Source organism: Athene cunicularia (assembly GCF_003259725.1).
Source record: "Athene cunicularia isolate RWA chromosome Z unlocalized genomic scaffold, athCun1 chrZ_part4, whole genome shotgun sequence".
Taxonomy (NCBI): domain Eukaryota; kingdom Metazoa; phylum Chordata; class Aves; order Strigiformes; family Strigidae; genus Athene; species Athene cunicularia.
The window spans coordinates 3,003,552-3,027,122 of record NW_020799145.1 but is presented as its reverse complement, the minus strand read 5'-3'; the positions used below and the strand labels follow the sequence as shown (position 1 = coordinate 3,027,122).

General features: G+C 38.3%; 1 protein-coding gene across 1 annotated transcript; it reads right to left on the bottom strand.

Moving 5' to 3' along the window:
- Positions 1-13,562: 13,562 nt before the first annotated feature.
- LOC113490394 (programmed cell death 1 ligand 2-like) lies at positions 13,563-20,660 on the bottom strand. The gene is made up of 6 exons (XM_026866821.1): positions 20,603-20,660; positions 18,973-19,335; positions 17,602-17,886; positions 16,908-17,048; positions 16,128-16,169; positions 13,563-13,982 (listed from the first exon to the last, which is right to left on the bottom strand). The coding sequence occupies exons 1-6, from the start codon at positions 20,655-20,657 to the stop codon at positions 13,900-13,902; spliced, it is 969 nt and encodes a 322-aa protein (XP_026722622.1). The 5' UTR covers positions 20,658-20,660; the 3' UTR covers positions 13,563-13,899.
- Between the last annotated feature and the right edge of the window lie 2,911 nt (positions 20,661-23,571).

The following is a 23,571-nucleotide window of genomic DNA, read 5'->3' as shown; positions in this document are numbered from 1 at the left end:
CTATAGCAACTATTTTGATTATGTATTTTTACTGGTTGAGGTAGTTCTTTTTACATATTTTGCTAACAGAGCATCATTTAAACTTTGGAATTTTATTCTCAAGCTGCTTGGAAACAAACACAGAGTGCTGTGAGTGAACAAAGCGCTACACAAACGAAATTACATGTTTGTTTTGAGAGCCTGGTTTCCTAGTAGTTTGTGTGTTACAACTGTACAGCATTCTGGGCAACAGGAATTCCAGCTTGCATCTCTTTTGCCCTTAGGAGCTCATCTCGGTCATGTCTGTCCATACTGACCTGGCTGTGTCTAAAGGAAACAGGTGATCAACTCAGTTTTTAGTTCTTTGTGATCAATGACTGTGCTGAAAAAAAACAAAACAAAACAAAACAAAACAAAACCCCCAAAACAACAACAACCAAAAAACCCCAGCTTTTTTATAAGGGCCTTGTGTGATATTTGGCCACGTTGATAATGAAGTATAGCTGTCCCAGCTTCCCTAAAATGCAGCTGCAAGTACAAATGAAGTTGTCACTGTCAGAGAAGGCATCGTATTTTGAGCTGTTTCCTGTTCAAGTCCAATGCAAAAAGCAATGATTTTTGAACTCTGGGTTTGTTTGTTTGTTGGTTGTTTATTTTTCCTATTTGTTAATTTTCTATCTGTTGCAGCGTAAAATATCTTCCAGTTGCAGGACAAAACTTGGAAATCATTTATCTTTTGGTAAATTGAAAACATGAAAACTGATTCCTCATCCCAAATCATCATTGATTAAATAGTAACCCATTTAATGTGAGAATATAATGAGCATGAAGTAGGGCTTTTTCATTTCTGTATTTATGAGTAGATTGCTCCTTTTCATGCCTATCTTCTGCACATCAAACAAAATGTGTCTTCCAGTAAGGAGACTCAGAGCAGCGAGGACAATTTCATTCCAAGAGTTCTGACTTCTGGTCTGAGACCATGCAGAGACATCTGTGTGGTCTCTAAGAAGTCTTCTAATGAACTATCCGGTGGCCTGTTTAGAGGTTTGACGTTTGTAAATAAACACTGTGTGGAGCTATAGAGCTTCTTGTTCTGGAGATGTGAATTAGTTAACATCAAAACAGCAAAATAAAAGGGGAAGTGCTGTATGAACTTCTGCTTTTAGGCTACACTCCAGTAGTCACATCTTTTTCCATCACTGAACGATGCCAACTTTTCAGCAGTTCCTTGACAGAGTTAAATAGACATTTTCATAAATGTAATCAAAGCCCTTGTTTTCAGTGATATGATCTCAAGAAAGAAAGAGAAGCATTTCAGTTTTTGTAGACCATACCCACAAAACTATTGAGTGGGAAGCAAACTGGCTGGAATGCTGTCAGAACAAAATATAGTTCTGTACACCAACGCTTACTTGTTTTGGTAAGCATGTTTCATATATTGGACACCAGTTTTGCAGCTTCGATACTGCTTTATGACTTGGCTTAATACTTAAAGTAAATGAAGGACAATTAATGCAAAATAAGGACGTGTTCAGGCAGAAATGTTTCCATTACTCATCTTTTGGGAATCACATGATGAAACATAGCACCAATTGTTCTTAAACAATCCTGGGAAACACAGGTCTCTGAGTGACTGGGTCCTATTAAGAATAATTGCTAGGTTTTATTAAGAATACTATAGTTCCATATTAAGAGTTATTTTTCTGTTTTAATTACATAGGTCAAGGAAAATTGCTGGCCAACCCTGAATATATTGAAATAATCTCTGTGACTGAAAATGCACATGCCTGATAGAGGACAGATGCAGCAAGATGTTTAGTCAGAAGACTCCAGGTTAGCAAGCATGTGCTTTAAGTGCCTCAGTGACTTACACTGGCTTCAGTGGTACTTAAATACATTAAACACCTCACTTAGCCCTACTGTAAAGTTGAGAGGTTTTAATTCACACATTGAAAATTAGTGAAGCATGGTTTTAATGCACTTCTAAATCACAGCTACAGTATCAACTGTCAAACACTCTTTTCATCATTAATGTTTTGCTGTAATTTTCTTTCTAATTAGGACACCTAACAAGTGCCAGCTCAGTATGACTTTACTGATAGTAATGAGAACATTATTTTATCAGTCTGTAAATTCAAGGTGTTCTTGTCACTTGCACACTGTTGGTTGTTCTCACCCTTTTACGTCAAAAAGAGCACCAAGGGCAACGAGAATGGTCAAAGGCCTCAGGACTGCAGGCTGTTGACAAGGCTCTGACCCAGGGTTAAGGTCACTGAACAGGATGTGGAAAATTATTGTATGTGACCTGAAGGGAACTGCAAATGTGAATGTATAGGTAAAAGACATGAGTGAGGGCATGCGTATGTTTCACTATTGACCTTCAACACTGATCAGCCAGAGAGGAGGAACTGGATGAGGCTACTTGCATGTCCATGCTTATGTGTGGTTTGTGTTTACAGAAGGAAGAGATGAGGGGGAAATATTAAAAATCTATCAAATTCGACTTGAATGAATAAGGACCTGGTGTTCACTGTCTCTTCCAGTGTAAGACCTAGGGAGTATCTAATGAAGCTTGCCTTTGGATAGGTACTGAACAAACAGGAGGAGGAAGTCAATGGGTCCACTTCTTGAGTAGGCTGTTATGTTGCAGACACATGTTTTCTCCCCATCTTATGATTTTTTCCAAAATAAGTGGATCAACCAGCATCTATTGTTCCTTGAAGAGCTTGAAGAAGATTGCATAAAGGATAAAAATCATAAAGCCCAGGATCAAAATAATTTCTCTGTCACCTCCATTTGGGATGCATAATACATAGTCCATGAGCAGTCCCCAACATTAAATGAGGCAAAACTCTATGCTTCATCCATAGTATCCAATGATCCTCCTTCAGCTTTTACTCAGGCAATGCATTTCAAAATGTCATGTTTGTGTTCTTTGAGTAGTATCCATTTTATACAGAAATGACTTAAGGATATTACAAACATTAGACAGAATTCTAATTAATCTCTATTGACATAAAAAAGGAACCTTAGTGACTCTCCAATTACAAATTCATTTTCAATAGATGGATTTAAAAAAAATTTATTTTGTGTTTAATTCCTCTGATAAACATTTGAGAACTTATGGGAAGGCACACAGGCATAACTGCTCTTGCAACCTTTGCTTTTTCAGCTGGAAGAAATCACAAGCTTGCAAGTCTTGTAAACAAGCACAGGAACATGCAAAACTGCAGTCAGTTGAAAAATTGTTATAAATCTAGTCCTTGAAACTGTTCTGGTTTTGCAGCTTCTGTTGAACATAAAGGGACTTGCAAAAACTCAATGCCCCTCAGAATTTAACTCTGTATATATGTGTGAAAACCAGAAATGCCACTGTTCAGCAAAATCTGTAGAAAAGCTAGATTTAAAAGAAGTGCTTGTTCATGTGCATGTGCTGTCTTGAGTCATGTGACATTCTTGGCTTTGTGAGACTTATGTCTTGTGATGCTCTTCCCTAAGTTTTATAACAGTCCTTAAAATACTGACTTTTCATCCCTCCTTCCTTCATACTCCCACTAAGAACTGGATTTCAAAATAATATACCTCTTGGCGAGACAGCAAAATAAAATGCCCATGTTACAGACAGAGTCCTACACTGTGTTGCAAAAGTGTCTGTAAAGGTCTGAAAAAAATTTTCCAAATGTGGCATGAAAATCTGAATTAAGGAGCTGAAAACTGAGCTTCTGCCAGTAGAAGAATGCAAGAGGTGTAGAAATGCAGGATTATCCTCCAAGAACAGGACATTATAATGTCATTATTGACAAAACTGGTGGAACTACTTAGCAGTCTGGTATTTCAACATATAAGTAATAGGTAAAATACAAGTCTCCCTCATGTCAACAGCAATGGAATGTACCACTGTTACACATGTTAGACAAGGGCTAGGTGTCATTAAAACTAAGAACACTAGAGCCAGATTCCAAGTCTCTGTTACAAAATGCATACGTGTTACCAGTGCACAGCAAATATTTTTTAAAGAAAGAAAAACAGATCTATCTCTCAGTGGGATCGTTGTTTTCCCTACCAGAAGCAAGCTGAGGTGGTGTTCTCACAGCATTCAGAAACAGCTGTCACACATACCCAACATCCCTGGACATAGCACAGTGCTTAGGCTTCAAACAGCTTGTCTGATTGTATTTATAGAGTCTGACTTGAAATGTCATCTTAGTCAAATAGCATAAAATATTCAGATCTCTATATTTGTAAAACAATGTCTTTAGAGACTTGCCATGGATTATTGGAAATATCAGCCAGACAGTGGTACTCTGACTCAGTTGATGTTAGTTATGTAGGTTAAAATGTTAACAAATGTGTTGTCAGTTTATTTTTGCTTTTTCTGTGGTTGTTGACACATACTGTTCAAGATAAATTTGAAATATTAAATACGCAGAGGAGAGCAGGGGGAGAAGAGAGTAACCACACAGAAAATAGGACTGACAACCATTAGTCTAGCATACAAAGAAACCTTTATTATAGTTTGCTAACAAATTCCTGATTAGAGACCCTCATCAAAATCCTGTTGCTGTTTGAGACATACAGTATGCCAGGTTTATGTGCCCAACAGTCAAAACAGGGATTAAATAACTGAAAAGCAACACAATTTGCTATGAAACTATCTTTTTTTCACATCCTCAGGGCTGCTTATTAAAAAATGATCAGATTTTTAGCTACCTATTCCCTGGGTTGTTTGGTTGTTGTTTGTTTGTTTGTTTGTTTGTTGGGGGGAGTATCATAGTTACCATCTGTCATTGTCTTTTTTTAATAGTGCTTACTTTGTGCTTGCATTTTGCCAAGTTCCTTTTCTGCGAATGGTAGAATGTTGTTATATTGTTTATAATTGTCCATTACTCTGTTTGGTAGTAGGTCTTTCTGTAGCACTTGAGCTGATGATTTATCCAAGAGAAAATCACTTGGCTCCATACCATGATACCTTGTATAAGACTCTCTTTAAGTTAAAAAGTCCTTGCCTGAGCATGGTTGTTCAGTAAAAGCAGAACTAGTACAAGGAAGGTCTCTACCACTTGTTATTGCATTATCAGCCTTACCAATCTTCTGGTCTGCTGCCTTGTGAGAAGTAGCAAAGTTGCAAAGTCATGCTGTGTAGCTGTCAGAAGCAGTCCTGAAATGGCATCTTGTTAGATTTAACAAAGTTTGTTTTGAAAAAAGAAGTGAATAGTTCACCACAGCATGTAACCAATCCACCTAATGAGATTTGATCTATTAGCAGCATTGTGGCCAGCTCAGCAGAACTTAACTGTAGAGAAGCTGGGACAACTTTTGTTTCTTGATTACTTTCATATTTTCAGGGAGAAAAGTCTATTTGGGTGGTTATGGGGATCCAAGTCAGCTATATTTCTGCTCAGAGTTTTCCAAATCTCTACTCAGAGTTCAGACTGTTCTTGCTTTCCTAAGAAAAAAACCTTCACTGCTGTGCAATGAAGAGCAACTGGAAGTTAACTGACTTAATTTTTAAGAGACAGTTCTATTTGACTATGACTATAATAGCTCTATGCATCTATGCTTCCCTACTGCAAAAAAACCCTTTAATATTTAAAAATAACAACATCCAGGGCTGTAAATATGTCAGTTAAAGCAGAAGGAGCAGAGATACTGCAGAAGGGACTGCTCTAAGAATAGAAGTCACAGAAGATGGACTGCTCTTGTACAGACATGACTGCTATTAAAACTAGTAATAATGAGCGTGGGACATTTTGCAGAAGGCAATGGACTCCCCATTTCTGGGGTCTACATGGAACAGTAGGCTATAGCTGCCTTGGCCAGCCTCCTTGATGACCCCACCAATGCACCCTCTGCCCATGGGCCCAGGACCCCCCTTTAAGCTCATGCCCAGGCACCCAAACCTTGCCAGAGCTGAGCTGTAAGTAGGTCTATGCCCAGCACTGTCCCATGCTGTCCTGACTGCTTTTCCTGGCTGGACCATGGGTCAGTGCTGTAGATTGCCCTGTCTCCAGGCCTGCTGGCTGTGCCTAACAGGATCCCCTGGGTGGGTCTTGGACCTGACTCGTCACCTTGGGCTGGTGAGGGGTTACGGAGAGACTGTGACACCAGCCTTGGTCCTGCTTAGGCATCATGGGGCTGTTGGCAGGGCATAGTGGCTGAGGTTGTCCTCTGCTCCTGGTTCATAGCCCGTCATGGGGCAGCCTGCTCTTGCAGCTCACTGTCACTTAGTTTACCCTGCAAGGATAGTAAAATTAGTTGTATGAGGATGGTGGTGAAACATCAAGAGATGTGACTTTTATTCATTTGATGTCCTTCAGTCTGCTTTCATTAAGGTACATGCTTGCCTTCTCCATCCGTAAATTAGTATGATAGTGTTTACAAACACTTGGAAAACACTTAGCATTCTCAGATAGAAGATACCGTTGACGCTTCACTAGCTTACAAAACCATGAAGTCAGCTGATTAAATTCCTTTCTCAGGAAATTCTACACTTCTTACAAAATAGATCAGATGACAAATGGCTAAATTCAGCACAAAAAAATAGTCCCTACCTTGAGTCCTCTTATGTGAACTCATATCCAAGATAGAAAAGGGGGCCAAAACAGACTGCCTTGTTCCTTTTGAGAGCAGCTGAGTTTTTAATGCAGTTACTCCTACTTTTTGAGAAACATAGCTATTTTGCTGCTGCTTTTATCAGCAACTATTTCTCAGAGTCTGAAGTTCAAATAAATAGGATACTGTGATGCTGGGGTGTATGGCCTGCTATTTGAGCATTGAGTGCCTGTGAAAGGCATGCACACACATGAGCTGGCCAATGCCTGCAGAATCAGAGCAGCCGGCAGGGCAGTAACTTGTACGCACCCTCTGTAGGAGTGGTCCCACTGTCAGACAGCTATGAAGTGAAAGGCTGGTGTGGAGCAAGCCTTAGCATCTGCCTACACATGGGAATGACTAGCTCACAAGAATCACCACATAGGACTGAAGAAAGGTTTACCTTGTTCCTTAATTCTGCTGTAAGGCTTCTGGTTTCTGAAACAGCAGCAGGCTCCTTTACTAGAGTATTTACTTCATGACGCTGCAAGATGAGAGCTGTTTCTCATTACAAATCAGGTTTTATTATATATCAAAACAGTGCACATTTTCTAGTTCTCCTGGGAAAAACCCAGATTTGAACAAGTGTCTGGCCAGACACCATGGGCAAAACTTTTTTTTTTTTTAAACAGACCTTTTTACTGTTTTTAAGCCTAAGCAGAATCTCTGAATAGGAGGTCAGTAGTGGATAACTGCAGCTTGTTACTCTTATTTATTAAAGGGGGTTATAATAGAAAATTAATACAGGCAACGCTGGATGGGAAACAGTGTCCCAAAGTTATAACTCCAGGAAAGCTGATGTCCTCACAAGTATAGACCTCAGCATTTGTAAAATGTTTGTGTGATCTTCAAAACAGAAGCACAGAATTGGAGAAGGTCTCGGGACCCTGATATCACAAGAACCAAGTCATACAATCTCTTCCATAAACTTAGCTTGAGCTCTAGGTGTAAACAAGATTGGGTTTAGCTCTTGCATTTTCACTGAAAATCCTCTGAGCCTCCCTACTCTTAAGACTCTCAGGAAGCCTCATCTCTACAATACATTTGGCACAGAGCCAATTTATACCTTCATTTCTGTCCCACTGTTGACTTTTACATGTCTCCTTTCCATCCTGGTGAACTATTCCTACAACAACCTAAATAAGGTATTTTTCTTAACAGCAATCCTGTCATCCCTCTCAGGCACGCATGCAAAATCCAGGGAGTACTCAAACACTACAAAGGGCAATGACAAATAAACAAGCTTGGAAACAGGAAGCTTAATTATGTCAGTTATGATCTTGTTTTGAAATAACATATCAAGGAGCATGTCACACATGTAGCCCAGAATTGGAGCTAAGTTATATATGCAGTTCTGCTGCTGTAACTGACAGGGTACCTGAGTCAGATCAATTAAAGTATGAAGCTGAAAATATGCAGATCAACAAAGGATGCATAACTTTTATGGAGACCCAGCCCAAAGAAGATGCATAGGTTGATGACCTTTGACTTAAGAAAATCCTTGTCCTTCTCTACATAGGACTGTGAGCCCATCTGTCAAGTTAATTTTGCTAAATACTTTCTACAATTCTTCGTAGCTTTCTCTATTTGAGTCAAGAATTTTTCAGCTTCTGCCAATTAGCAGTTATCCTGACAGGCAAGGCACACAACTAAATTTCCATGTTTCAGGCAGTAGCCAGTCACCTGGAAGCACCAGGAATATTAAGTTATCCCAGCACACAGTTTGGCTTCCTTGTCAGAAGTATCAGAGATTGGACAAGGTCAGCAATGACTAACTGAGCAGAGTTGGCTTGTGCCCTGAAATGGCCTCCAGGGTATGTCTTGTTCAAGACTGTCGACTGATGTGAGAAAAATTTTCACACCCTTGGGCTTTTTTCACTTTCTTCTCTCCAGTGTGGGATACAATTGTACAACTCAGCATTGTGAAAATCCTGGAAACCTGACCTAACAAATTCCTCCCAGTGGAAGCAACCAGGGCTCTGATCTTCTTTTCTCTTGAAGGAATTGTCATACGCATTTTTAGTTTGGGGAAACTGAACAACTTTGTAGAGGTGAAGTTTGAGGCTTGTTATAAAGAACCTGAACTATCCTTCATAAACTGTAACGTGGGGGGCAATTATAACAACTGATCCAGTGATCTCTTCTGGAGTTAAACTCTTAAGTCAACATCAACCGCAGAATGTGTGGGGAGGTGGAAATTGTTCCCATTCACAGCATATAGTAATCTTCAGCTTCACAATATTTAGACTGTCATGTAAAATAAGATTCTCAGCTGGGAATTCACCAGATTCTTCATCTTTAAGTTTGCTGAACCACATTCTGCTTCTGGCTTTGAGCATCTAACTAGTCCAGAAGCAGGCTCTGTCTCTGAGATCTTCCACAATTTCTCAGCAAGGTCTGCACTCTGTGGTTTAAATTTTACTTCACAGCTCATTAGGAGCATGAGGTATGTGCGTAGCAAACGTACAGAAAATCAGAGACTGCATCAAGATCTAAATATGTTGCTTTTGCTCAATAAATTGACAGCTCTCTTGCTGCCTCAGTTTTCTCACTAGTCTGAGACAGCTCCATGGACTAGGATTGCAGTATTTTGGGGATGTACAGAAGCATCCCTCAGCAGTTCATGGCTTCTTATATGAATCAGGAAATTCTTTGAGCTCCCAGTGCTTCATCTGACTTTACTATTCTCACAAAAATTCTGGGCCCCTCTTTAAACAAAAATTGTTGACCTTCTTCTGTTCCCTTTTTCCACCATAAGCTTCTCCTTTCTCAGTGACATTCTCAGGCTTATATGTCTCTTCACAGATACATGGCTTCTTTGTTCTGCCAGGTTTTACTTTACTGCTCCATGAATACAAGGTGGAGTTATGTCACCATTTGTCAGCTTAGCATGTTGGTGTAGCTGTTGCCAAGCTGGAGCACTGTTAAGACTGACAACTGTTCATCATCTCGCCTGAAAAAAGGTGGATTTCATACACAAATGCAGTCATCCAGTAGCACAGCAATCTTCCTGCTAGCAACATTTCCACTACAATTAGAACTCTAAATTTCTGACTACATAGATTCCCCACCTCACCACAGGAAGCCCATTCTTCACCATCTGAGACTAATGTAATCATCTTGCCCCACTGCTTGAAAAACCTGTCTGCATAAGGAATGCACTTAAACCCACTCTTCAAAATTCTACTGCACTTTCCTTATGTAAAGTGATTTCTAACACAGACTTTGCATGAAAGACATTTCACTTCTCACTTGGAAAAGCCCATTAAGGAAAGAGGGTTGTGAGTAAACAAACCTCAGCTGCAGAAAAAGGGCAGTAAACATAAAAGCCAAAAGTAAATATATCTGAACTCAATTAATGTTTCTTTCAAGTCAGCTTTTAACAATGTTTGCACAGTGCTCTTACCTGTGTCAGCTGCTTTTTACCAGCTGCATACTGAAGTTGAATGTGCTCTGGCTATAAAATAGTATTTCAGGGCACACTTGACAACATGCTGAGGAAAATTAGGATGTCATGTCAAACCAGATAGCAGTCATTGATCTGAAGCCCACATTTTCATCAAAGAAAAGTCAGATAATTGCAAAGGATACAGAAACTAATTTGAACAACAGATTTACAATCAAAAGTCACTTTGGGTTAGGAAGGTCTTCTGGAGGTCACTTAGTTGATCCCCACCACCACAGAAAGTAAAACCAACTTTGATGTTAGATCTGTTCCAGTAACAGTGATTCCTTACAGTATAGAGTTGGTTTGTAAAACCTTTCTCCTTTGCTATTTTGTGAATTAGGAAGATACTGGTCTTGGTGGCAAGCAGCATGTTTCTGTCAGGTGAAGGAAGAAATCCTGCAAGAAAAGATGACTGCTCTTTCTTAAGAAAGACATAGGGGTTTATTCATTGGCAGTCCAAACCTCTAAAAGGCATTCCCAGCTGCTCCCAGTAAGCCATGGTCAGAATCAACTGGTAGTTTTCTGGTATGCAGACATAAGTCTTGTAAGACTTATATTTCAACTGGCCATTAGAAAACCCCACTTCAGTCTTTTTCCAAAGCATTCTTGATGTTAACAGCTTCTTTCAGCCATCTCTATGCTAGTGTAAATCAAGTAAATGGTGAGGGTTTGGGCTGTTGCTTATATGAAGGTGAACATTGTACAAAACAGAGCTAATCTTACTCTCATATGTGCTCCTAATCACAGAGAAAGCTGCAACTCACAGATACTAAAAATGTTGCTAGGGTAGAAAAGCCCAGATGAACCTACCTCGAGCCCTTAAAATCTGTGATAAATAGCAGAGGTGAGGAATGAGCAGGAAAACTGATCACCCAATTTGCCTGTAGCTCCTGTGCTAAAACAGCAAATGTGTCACTTCATGTGACTCTAAAGCAGGTCAGAGGATTGCAAAAGTCATGTTCCTTAGCCAGACAAGAAGAATTAAATAATTTATTTTATACATGCTTGTGAAAAATCATCATAATTAAAATTCAGTGAACTATGTTTTTGATTACTGTAAACCAGTGAGTAGATTCTTTGCACATCTTTTCATACAAACATTCCACTAACTTTAACTGAATCCATACCTTTATACAGTCCACTAACATGCTATTGCTTATGACATCCTCCTAGTTGGGACAAATGTATGGAGATGAACAGAGGAGGTACATATCAGAAAAGATAATTGAAGCTTCCTATGCAAGATATCCATTATGTCACTCTAAAATGTCAGTTGAGAGTAAGTTAAGTAAGTTTTAAAGTCAATCCCTACAAACATCTTTATGTTTCATCTAAAAGTATTTAATATTTTGTAGTCTAATAATATCACTGCAAACTTCAAAACTATAAAAAGAAAAAACAAACCCTTCAAACATTTTGCAGTTTACCTGTATCTAAAAGCTCCAGTTTACCTGTATCTAAAAGCTCTTACTTCAGCTGTTTCAAGATAACAGCATGTAAAACAGTAGCCGAAGCAGAAAGAACAGACTCATCGCATCACACACATATCATATGCTCAATGATTTACAGTAAAAAAACAACTCATGCATGAATAGACACATATAGACTGGTCAAGCTGCTGATAAGCTAACTTTCACATACTAAGATGGTGACAATCATCCTAGTTTATTTTTATCGCAGTTCATAAGTATCCAGAGAGAGCTGGTAAAAATAGGAACTTGTAAACCAAGATATATTTCTGGATATTCTTATGGTTATTACAGTAAACAGTACTATTGCTCTTTTCATATGAAATGGAGTGAATAGGGCATAGGATTGTTATGTAAAACTGAGCTGCCTCTGCCTAGGGATGGCAGGTGAAACGTTTCAGTGTACAGACCATTAAGAGGGAAAGCAGGGCAGTGTTTGCTATGCCTGTAAAATGGGCAGGAAGTGCTGCCCACACCTGCTCTTCCTGCCCACGTCAAGGCAACATTTACTCAACAGCATAAAATAATGTCAGGATGACTTTCATTTCAGTAAGGAACAAAGATAATCACCATAATCTAATTTCAGAGGCTGCCATGTACTATTTATGTTCACCCACGTAAATTCAGTTTGAGTTGCTTCCATTTTATGATTATAAGGGAAAAATAAATGGAAAAATGCAAAATTAAGTCCTTCCAGGAATTCAGTGTGGTAGATGTTTTTTTACCGTGGCTGACAGAAGGGGCTTGTAGTTCTCAGCAGAGTACAGATGTGGCATGGGGAGAAATGGCTTGACCTTATGCACTGACCCTGAAATATTGCTAGATGGTGCAAGCCAGGGCACTCCCCAAGCTACTATTGCATCTGAAGCTAAGCAATGCTTCAAGAAGCTGCCTCTGATTCTCTGACATCTGCCTGATTTGCCATGTCAGCAAGGGCATTGCAAGACTAGTGTGGATTTGTCTTAGCTGAATCCAGTGGCTACAAATGAGTATTTAAAGGTACAATACATAGATATTAAAGCAGAGGTGATGACAGAGAGAGACTTGGTTTTCTCTTACACAAGTAAAAGCAACAGCAGCTCTGTTTAAACAGCTTTAAAAACAGCTATCCCATTAAAAAGGTGTGAATCCTGTCTTTCTGGTCTCATAGCAGCACTGTAGGTCCACTCCATGCTGGAGTAAATAGCTGCAACATGACACTGGAGAAGCAGCTCCCAGCCAAATCCAGAGCAAGTGCCATGAAGAAAACCTTAACATTACCGATAACAGTATTTTTTGTGAAACAGATAGCACTCTTCCAAGAGCAAGAGAATTACAAAAGTAGTTTCCATGTAAAGACATTTCTTCAATCTTGTTAACATCTATCTTAGGAGAAAATGCAGCTCACAAGAGTTAGTGCCCTTTGAAAACAATGTGCACGGTTCAGTGCCCTTGCTTTACTATCTGATGACTACCTAAGATGTAAAGTTGTTTTCTGTTGGGCATTTTTTCAAAACTGGTGCCGTAGAAGCTACTCTCAGTACACAGCATATTTGGAGTTGAACAAGGAATTTTTAGGCATTCCAGTAACAGAAAGTAAAACAGGTAAGTGCCTGGCATGGAAAAGTCTCATCCTCTGAGAAAAGTTAAAATCACTGTTTCAAAATAATCAGTGGAGAAATCTAGCCGAGCTTCATTTTCACTTTTGCTTCCAAATTCCTCCTAAAAAAATTCTGTTGAGTAATCAGTTCAAATGTAAAACGTCTTAACTGTCATGTACTATAGCATCACTGTTCACGGTTTTTTACCTTACGTAACGGGTTTTACATAGATTGTGCATTAAAATTGTCTTCTGTGACATAATGTTTGGTGTTGGGATTTGGGGGGTTGGGGTGGTGCTCTGTTCTTTGATTTAACTTCAACCTCTTACTGCTTTTGTCAAATGAAATGTCTTCCATATATTGCCATGCTGCTGGGTACTTGTGGTAATTTCCATTTTAATTTGTTGCAAAGTTTGGAAATGAGATACAGGCATATAATGTTGTCTCCACCTGAAAGATGGCTGTTTAGACATAAGATAGCATGTACATCTTTTATTCAAATTCCCACAAGATGTTTGAACTCAAGCAACATTCCTGAGACTGTAACAATTAATAAAGGCATTCTTAAACAAAAATTCCTTGAACAACAGTAAGTCCAAAACTAAAGTGTATCAAAGGCACTCAGATAACCTCTTCACAATGGTAAACCACATTTCATGATAGCATAATTCTCAGTAACTTCAAGATATGCTATCTAGAGGCATAACTTTCCATTACTGCAGTGCCAATAAATCCCCATGAGTTTACTGTTCATCCCAAACCTAAAGTGCTATAACTTTCCTTTGAAACAGGTACAAAAAGTGCAAATTACAGCATGTGATATGAAGAGTTTTCACAGACCCACACTCCCATTGTCTCTTGAAGTCGTGACAGTTGACAGGTATAAAGCCTCAGTTTGAGAGTTAAAGTCATCTCCTTAAAGAAAGAATATGGAATAGTATTATTTTTAAAATCTGAAATAATTTAAGCAATAAAATAGCCTGATTTTAACAACTGAGTCTTAAAGAGTGAAACACCTGTCTTCATTTATGTAAGCTTTTCTGGGCTGTTCTGAAGTTATCATGGCTCCTTAAAGCTGCCATTAATTACAAAGACATCCTGTTGTAATCTTTTCAGAGAGAAGTATTCTCTCTCTCTCTTTCTTATCTGTGATCCAAATTCTGAATTTGCTATTACATCAAAGCTATCACTGACTCTCAGCCATATAAATTAAATAAACCCCCTGAAATCTGGTTAGACAGCATCCATGGGAATCTATGTATCTGAATAAAAGTTTGCAGAACTGGGACTTCAGTGATGAGTTCAAATGTGCTGCAACTTCAGTGCTGATACAGCTTGAGCTGTAAATTAAAATGATAACGTGAACAATCCTTGTTCCTGTAACCAGGGCCGTGTGGGTCTTTTCCAAGGCTCTCTGGTAAAGTATCTGTGGCTTTTGTGCTTCAACTACCTACTCATCATGGAAACAAGGTTCTTTCCAGTGTTTCTTAAAAATATATGATGCTGAGAAATATAAATGTTTGTCATATGACTTACTGCCTGTTGCACAAAGATTTCGGTCATTAAATGAAGAAGTAAAACAAAACCACAAAAAGCTACCTCTCCTTTAATTTCTTCATTTCAGTAAGTGCACAGAGGAGTCTAGGGCCTACAAAGTGAAAAAATTCTACAACAGTAATAAAAAAAGCCACAGGAAGCCACACCATGCTCAGACAACATGCACTGGAATTATGTCCGGACATGCTCCAGCACTGTCCCCCAGATTGCTGCTTGCCTTGAGCTTTTGTTCATTTGCACATGGCATAATTCCACTAAAGTTTCACTCCATCACATGAAAAATAAGAAAGGGCCTTTGACTACAGCAACACTGATTTCTGTAGGGTGAAAGTGTTTTTTCTGAAAGTGTTATTTTGACTGTAATATATACCGATGGCAGTGGATTGGATAGATACTGATAAAATGCAAGTACTACAATCAGAGGTGATATGAGAATCAGTGAATTCATGCCCTCTTCATCCAATCCCTAGTTTTCATTTCACCTACAGAAGTTATTTTTAAACTTTTTTAAAATCACTTTTAAAGGTGACTTCTCGATATATTTGTTTAAGCAATGAGAAACACGGGTGGGTTCTCAAGTAAATCCTGTCCTTGAAAATACCCTGAAGTTGCCTACATGTCCAGAAGCTGCTGTGTATTTTTTCTTCAGGCTGCTCAGTGAGCTACATCACAGTTTTGCTCCAGCTTTGCTCCTTGGGGGAGAATCATGCATATTCCTGGAGCACATTAGGCAGCCTTGGGGCTTGCCTCAATAGGCTGTTACAGTCTGCTTGGACTCCAGGAACCCAATGCCACCATACCTAATATCAGCCACAGCCCCTCTCCTGACAATACATTAACCTATCAGACTTTTATTTATAGGTAACAAATCTGATTTATATAAATAGGTGTTTTAAGAGCTTTCTTATCATATTGCTTATAGTTTTCTATGAGGGTTTCTTTTTTTCTTTTTTTAGTACAGGACAGTTATATGCATCCTGATACTTTGTTAGACGTTATCTTCCTTCTGCAACATGAAAAATTCCTGGATGTCTAGGAAAGTCACATACTTGTAAGATGAGATGTGGCTCAGTGGATGATCTAATATTCTGGATAAATGAGGTATCATTGTTAAAACCTGTGCCCTGAGCCAAAAGTATGACAGACTACTACCACAAAAATCTTGATGCCATCCAAAACAACCAGCTTTCTATGTGTATCTTGCTCAGATGAGGCTACTAGAACTGCAGTTAGTATACAGAGGTGTATACCAAGCTATATACACAAGCTACCTGTATTTCAGTGAAAGGGAACAAACATTTATAAATTTTTACATCACCTGTGAGAAAGTCATAATGTTAGATACTGCATTTTTTGAAAATTGAAGAAAAGTTTAATTTAAATTCAAAACTAGCCTCTATTTTGATGTAACATTATTTAAGTTGCCATCTACATATTTATAAAGATTTTAGCTGTAAGAAAGAAAAAAGTATAAGCATTAATATAGACTACCCTACAACTTACTGTTCTCGTCTTTCAGGTTAGGGTTCAGTTTTCTTCTCTTGTCTGTTAAAGTAAATATATACAGATTTAGATTAAATATTCTAGATATTAAATTCAACAAACTTTTAGATTAAACTGAGTTTTAATCACATTTAAGTTTATTATTAACTCATGCCGAATACATAAACTTCTTTACACTACACTTCCTTTCTTTTACAAATTTTGAACTAAATTCTGAAGTCCTTAATAGCAAGACTTTCATTTCATTTGTCTGTACTAGAGTCTATGTATGTGCAAGAAAATACTAGAATAATAGTCTGTTTGTTTTATTATCTTTCCACTATTGCTCTTGCAAACAAGAAAAGAAACACTATTTGTAATAGTCCAGTACAACATACTACTTTAATTATACAGCCTTAATGGAGAAGGAAGGTAAAATTTCTATGTCATATACTATAGCTACAGTGTCTTTGTAGCCATGAAGAAAAACACCATTCAAACCATGTTTTTACAGCCCTTACACAAGCCAAAGCTTGTTTGTGTTCTTTATAGAATAGTATCTGGTCAGATTAAAAAAAAAGTTATCATCCTATATACATTGTCCCATGTAAGTGACAAGGTGAGGAAAATAAAACTCAACTCAAATGATTCAAGATCTCATTTTAGAACAGAGTGCATCTAGAAATAAAACATGACCAAGGTCACACAAGCATCCCTAGAGTTACTAAAATTTCTAAAAGGTTGTTCACAGGAAAAAATAAAGAATAAGGGAAAAGATTTTCTATCTGAAGCAAAATGTACCTTTTTTAGATTGCCCATTCTTGAATGATTTTCTCTTTTGAAAGATTATTAGTGCAGAGGGAAGGACAGCTACCATCACACATGTGGGGATGATAAATAAGATCAGGGATTTTTGTCCACTGTACGGTGTGCTCATTAAAGCTGTCAAAAACATGAAAATAAAGTAAGTTTATAACTTACAAAACAGATATCTTTTATGAATTTGGTAGTTCTGATTCTCCACTGTCTCGCTCTGACTGAACAAAAGATCCTTAAAATTTATCAATGTAGTGTTTTACACTCATTTTAGGAATACTGTAATCTGCAATATTACTATAAGAATCTTTACAGAAAATTAGAGAGATCTCTCATTTGTATAGCATTTGAATGAGCAGTACCACAATTTTTCTGTATCCCATTTGAAGAAAAATTAATTAGTAGTCTAGATCAGGGATGACACCCATGCAAATTAAAGGTTTTCCTCTGTACTGGCAGCCAAATAATGGGAACTACCCTAAAATTAAAATATAAAGAAAAATGACAGACTGCCTTGTTGGAGTGCAAGCTAGCTGAGGCTTCAAAGGTGTAAATAATAGTGACTTGTTTCTTTTCCAATATTACACTGTTTTCTAGAACTGAAGTCCAGTGGTGGATTAGAGGACAAGATATATGTACAAATACTCCCCGTCTTGTACAAATTCAAGGTGATACAAACCTAAAGTAGAAATGTGAGCTGAAGTTTCTCCATTTAGTTCTTTATTCCAGAACACACAGCTGCAGTTCTCACTCATATTTGGTTTGAATGTCAGGATGCTGGTGACATTGTAGAGGCCATCTACGGTCATGGTATAGGTGGTATTTACAGATCCACTGAGATTGAAGTTCTTCTCATTTTGCCAGAAAACCTCTGCCAGAGGAAAGCCTTCTGACTGACACATAAAAACAAACTTGTCTTCACCTGGTTTTCTCATTACTTGAGTGTTTATTTTCTTGTAGGGTGCTGCATAAGAAGAAGTTGAGGAAAATTATGCAACAATAGTAATATTCTCACTTCACTCTTCCTCCTTCCTATTAATGCCATATTTTGCCTAAGGCTGTATCTGAGGTACACTTATTTGAAATGATGAAGTATGTTTTGTAGAACGATTCAATATTCATTGTTCAATCCTTGTCACGCCTATAGCGACAGAACTTATTCCACTACTTTATACAAGGCAGCAGTTGACACTGAATTTATAATTAATCAATACATAGGAAACAAGTGAAGTCTCATGGAACTCTGTTTTTACTTTTTGAATATGCTACTTCAAGACAAAGGCCATTTTTAATGTTTATTTTACCAGCTTATAAATAAGTGTGATATTTTCATCACATTAGAACAAAATGAACTTGGAATTTCTGTGAGGATAGTTCAGAGGAACCAATGTGGGTCTTAAAAATGGATGTATCCATTTTTGCATTTTACAAAGCTCATTGTTTAAATAGCTGTGTGGGAAATGAATGCAGCCTTGTATCACATGGACATACTGCAGTTAGTGGGAAACACCAGAAGCCTTTCAAAGGACTGATCTATCACGCTACCCAGTAACGTGCACCTTTATTACTAATGTCCATTTGGCTTCAGTGAACACAGGAAATAATATGTCCTTGCTCTGCAGTCACTCAGGGAATTCCCAGCCACTTGGGTAGTTGCAGCAGTGCACATAAGTAGAAAATCAAAGAACCTCTGAGAAACTTTTGGGAATGGCTAGAGGTGGCCCAACAGGGCAGGGGTTCAAATGAGAGGTGGGGTGTGGGGACACTGGAGAAGAGGGTGTGGGAAGAAAGAGAAAGGATGAAGGTCAGAGGGGGCACAGTTGCTGTCTCTCTCTGGCACAGGCTGCTCCGGGAGAAGCTCAGCTGGCTGTTGAACTAAAGAGCAGAGAGCACTAAGACAGCTGCTTTGCTTCACCTGGGGGCTGAGCACAGGGTCTTGGTGAGAGAATTAGCAACAAATTCCTCCAAATTAATCAATTTCTACAAGTCTGCAGGAATGTAGTAGAGACATCTCAATGAATATATTCTTACATTCAATACAGCCACTAACCTTTTACCTCCAAAGTAATGTACTTGTAGTCCACGCCCTGGTAGTCAATGAGACAAAGGTAAGATCCTGCATCTGTGATCTTCACGCTAGTGATCTGAAGGATAGCTCGTCCCAATTTCAGTTCACTGTGCAGAAGTGCTGCTCTTCCGATGTAATCTTGGTGTTGGGATGGAGGAAATGCTTTCCCATTGCGGAGTGTGTACACCTCCTTTGATTTTGACTGGCTCTGCCTTTTTTGCTCCCAAACAACAGTCAGAAGTCCTAGGTTTAACGAACCGTTCACAGGGAATCTGCATTCCATGGTCACATTGTTCCCATACTCCACAATGTATAGCTGTTGAGGAACTTCAACTGTAAATAAAGCTATGGCAGGAAAAGAAAACAGTTTAATTTGTTGCATTAAAATATGTTTTGATTTTCTTTAAATTTGGGGAAAAAGGTGTCATGTAGTCAGGCATATGGTTACTGATTTCACTAAAAGTTTTAAGGATTTTTTTGTTCCTACTCACACATGTCAGTAGTATTTATAGCAAATCATCTATATTCTGTATTGATTAAGAGTCTGAAAAACAAGGACAAAATGAGCAAGGATTTATTTTCACATTTTAGGAATAACTTAAGGCTGGGTGAGTCATAACACAGGGAGCACTTCTGTGGAACTATGATTGTCCTAAGATTCTCGTAAAAGCAACAGTTAATTGTGGAAATAGTAAATCTAATTTCATTATCCTTTACAAAGAGACAATCACTTTTCTCTTTGTAAAGGTTACACTGGATAAGTGTAACTTGAAAGAACTGCCATGTAGCAATTACAGTCCTCCACAAGCCTGGGACCATGTGAGTATCATTTGATCCCATGCATCTTCTCAGATACATGCAACAGTATTACAGAAAGTATATCAAAATAAGCTTCTTAGCCATTCACCAAATCTGAAATTTATAGTTATGAATAGATCACCATTTTAGTGTACTTGATAAATGAGACATTCATGACACATCATTCAATCTGCTTTCTATATTGGATGTACCATATATTAATAGATTTAATTCAGAAGAACTTGGAAGTACTGATAGTGACACTCCAAAGAGAAGTTCATGCAACTGCTTATGCATTCCTTTTATTGCATGTGTTTGTGAAATACTTACAGGGAAGGCTTCAGTTCCCCTTAGTAATGTTTGTTTATTCACTTTCATATAACCATAATGAGGGAAAAAACAGTAAGAAAAAGTGCCAGGCCCCTTCTGGGCTTTAGGCAGGCTGCTCCTGTTACAGGCATGGACAGGGGAATACATGTGGTTTTACTTGACGGCCTCACACTGAGGTTGTTCCGCTTTACAATGGGCTTATGTTGCTTTGGCCAGCTTCACTCTCATAGCCATGCCTGCTAATGCTAGATGCCTTGGCTGTCAATACACTATGGTTTAAAGATTTGACTGTGGAAAGCATCAGACATCTGTCCCATGTGCTGTTAGTACATGATGCCTTCTGTAAGACACTGCAAAGCAGAGGCTCCAGACATCACTGGCTATTCATGAAAGTATTACTGGAGGTGCTGAAGCCTGTGTACTGAGGGCATAGTGGTATCTGCTGCATTGGTTCTGCTGGTGGAATTGAAATGTAGTTTCTCACCTGAAACCACAGAGAGCTGCAATTCCAACAATAGCACTGTGAGGACCTGGAACATTTTCTCAGGTGGATCTGAAACAAAAGTAGGATTGCATCAGAACCTGCAACAACTACCTTCTGCTGAAGTAGATTAGAGCCATGCTAACCTTCAAAACCTATCGCAGCTAAAAATCAGCCAACAACCCCCACCCCCAAAAAAAATACTAGACTACCACTAGAAACAAGGCAAATCCTGATTCAAGCAACCTGTGCACACACATGGAATATGAACCACTGACATGAAGTGATGAAGGGAAATAAAACATTTCCACAACTCCACCTGTGAGGCTTTCAGGATCTGTAGCTTGCAGGCAATCTTAAATAGTCTGACAGGGAAGTGCTTTTACAACTTCACATTGAAACTCTACCCTTGAATAATAAAAGTCAAATGCAGTTGGCTTCTCACACATGGGAGAACTTCACAAACATGCCAAAGCAGACTTTTTTAACTGCCTGCACTAACACGTTATCTAGTTTACAAGAACACTAACCCTGATTTTGTTTCAACTCTACATACTTTTTTGAGGATATTTACTGAGTTCTTTAACCTCAAAACCAGCAGATACCTGGAACACAATGTTAAGTACTGGAAATCTTGGGGTGGGTAAACTAAAGTTTGCTTCAGAATGGATTAGATATGAAGACTTAATGCTGCTAATTCTTTCACTCTGCACATGGCAGCACCTGACAACAAAGTATGTTGTATTACTGACAGTAAACCAACAGCCCTGAAATAGTGCAAAAGGAGAAAGTCCAGGTTTAGTATCTTCCTGTTCCAGTAACAAGCAAACTATTGTTCACAGTTTTGTATACAGATCAGCAGAACTAAAAAGCAAAAAACATTTGCAGGGGCAACGTTTATAAAACTGAAGAGATTGTAGAAAAGAAGGAATAATTACTTTGAATAAAGCATGATAACATATAGTATAATCTGAAAAATTAGAGAAGGAGATCCAGAAATAAGCATAAGGAAGTAAAGAAGAGAAGGAGCAATTTTAGACTTCCCCAGAGCTAGACTTACTGGAGAGGGTTTTTAATTTTACTTCCCCATTCATTTGTGGCTTAACTTAAAACATTCTGTCTCTGATCTTCTCAGATGCTGCATTTCTCTGATTGCTTCCACCTTTCACCTCTCAGTACCTCACAAAGTAAGGCTCAAGCTTTAGCAAAGTTAGCAGCCAAAATTAAAGAACTTTTTCTGAAAATTTTCTGAAAATTTCTGAAAATCTTAATCTTTTGATGTCACAGCTAAAGGTGACCTTTATGTCACCATAAATGTTCATATGCAAACTACAGTAAGCAGACTTATTACGTGCAAATAAAAGCTAGTTATCTTTATCAGAGGACTGAGTTGCCAGTAATTAATGTGTGATAAATCGTAATTATTTTAGCTATATGAGAAAGGAGCTAATAAAACCCATCAGCATCAGTACCTCCATTTCTTGGAGGCAGAAACAAAGACCCTCTACTGCCCTGACAGCTGGGTTAAATTTCACTCATTATGTAGCCATCAGTGTTGCACAGTTAATACTATAAAGAATTTTACCATCCTCAATCTCCTGCTGTGTTCACTTCTTCACACAGCCTACCTAGAAGCAGGTGGACATAGAAGGAAGAACAGAATGAAGAATGGAATAATATTTCATATCACTGTTTAGATCCCTGGATTAGCCTCATTTGGGACATTTGAGGTGATCTACTCTTTTTATAGCTATGAGTACATTGAGAATGCAGAGCATGTATCTTGCAAAATGTAGGATGGGACTTTTTAAAATATACATATTACTGAGAATAAAAGGATAGAACAAAAATAAGGTGATACACCACCAAAATCCCAGCAGGCAACAATCATAAATAAAAGTAAATCTTGCCTGACCAGATGGATGAGAAGAGCATGACACATATCATAAATAAATAGAAGAACCTAAACAGGGAAACATTTTTGCTTGTGATATTGAAAGCAGAGTCATGGAATGCTTGTGGGATATGTATTAAAAGGATCAAGGATCTATCAGCAAGGATCTGTATTAGAAGCCATTATTCTTTATTTTTATGATCTTACTAGTGGACATCAACCTGTTGTGCAACCTTGGTGCAATGTAACCATACAACTTAATCATATGGCTCTGCCAAGTATTCTGACACACTTCCATGAGGAAGGTCTGCACCAGCACCTGGAAGGTGATTTCTTCTGAGCTTGCAGCACCAGCCATTCATGATGTTACAGGATAGCCCTCGTTTTCTCCCTACCTTTTGTAAAACATATGCCATGCTCTGCTGTGCAGTAGTCCTTGTACACAACTACCCTCACAAGTTCATCCATAGCACTATCTTTTTTTTTTTCCTTTAAAAAAAGGCCGTTTCTAAAGCGTATTCGTCATCTGTCTGTTACCACTTCATAGGAATATAACAAAGGAACACTGCACCATGAATATCAGCACTTAGTGGCTCTGGCAGCAAAGTCAGAAATTGAAATTTACATCTGAGAACATGAGGAAGTCGCATGACATTTCAACAGCAATTCAGATCCTGTCAGTAAATGAATTTCCCAGACCAATCTGCAGAAGAAAAAGCAAGTTTTCACACAGTGCTGTGGGATTATGGAAATGAAGCTGAATAAACCTTTGAGGGTTGAGGTGATGAAAACCATAGCATCAGACATCTAAAAACTATCATGGCTTTTTCTGACTTGTAATAGTTTCAATGAGGATGTAGGGCCCAAGGCTAAAAATTTGAATGGGAACAATGAAAACAAAGGCATGACAATATCAATGGAAGAAGGGAGGAATATAATCTTCTCTTTTTATATAGCTTTTTTATTTTACTGTAAGTACTACATTGAAACATGTACTTAACTTTCTTTGGCCCAAAAGGAACATGTTCTGGTAAGTTTTCTTAGTGAATGCTGAGTGAAACCCAGAAGGCAATTATAA

Excerpts from the sequence above, each read along its gene's own strand:
- LOC113490394 (XM_026866821.1), bottom strand. The coding sequence starts at position 20,657 with ATGTTCCAGGTCCTCACAGTGCTATTGTTGGAATTGCAGCTCTCTGTG. Across the intron at positions 16,170-16,907 it reads GAATGGGCAATCTAAAAAAG|ACAAGAGAAGAAAACTGAAC; the intron begins GTACATTTTGCT and ends TTACTTTAACAG. Across the intron at positions 13,983-16,127 it reads TAACCTGAAAGACGAGAACA|GAGATGACTTTAACTCTCAA; the intron begins GTAAGTTGTAGG and ends TCTTTCTTTAAG.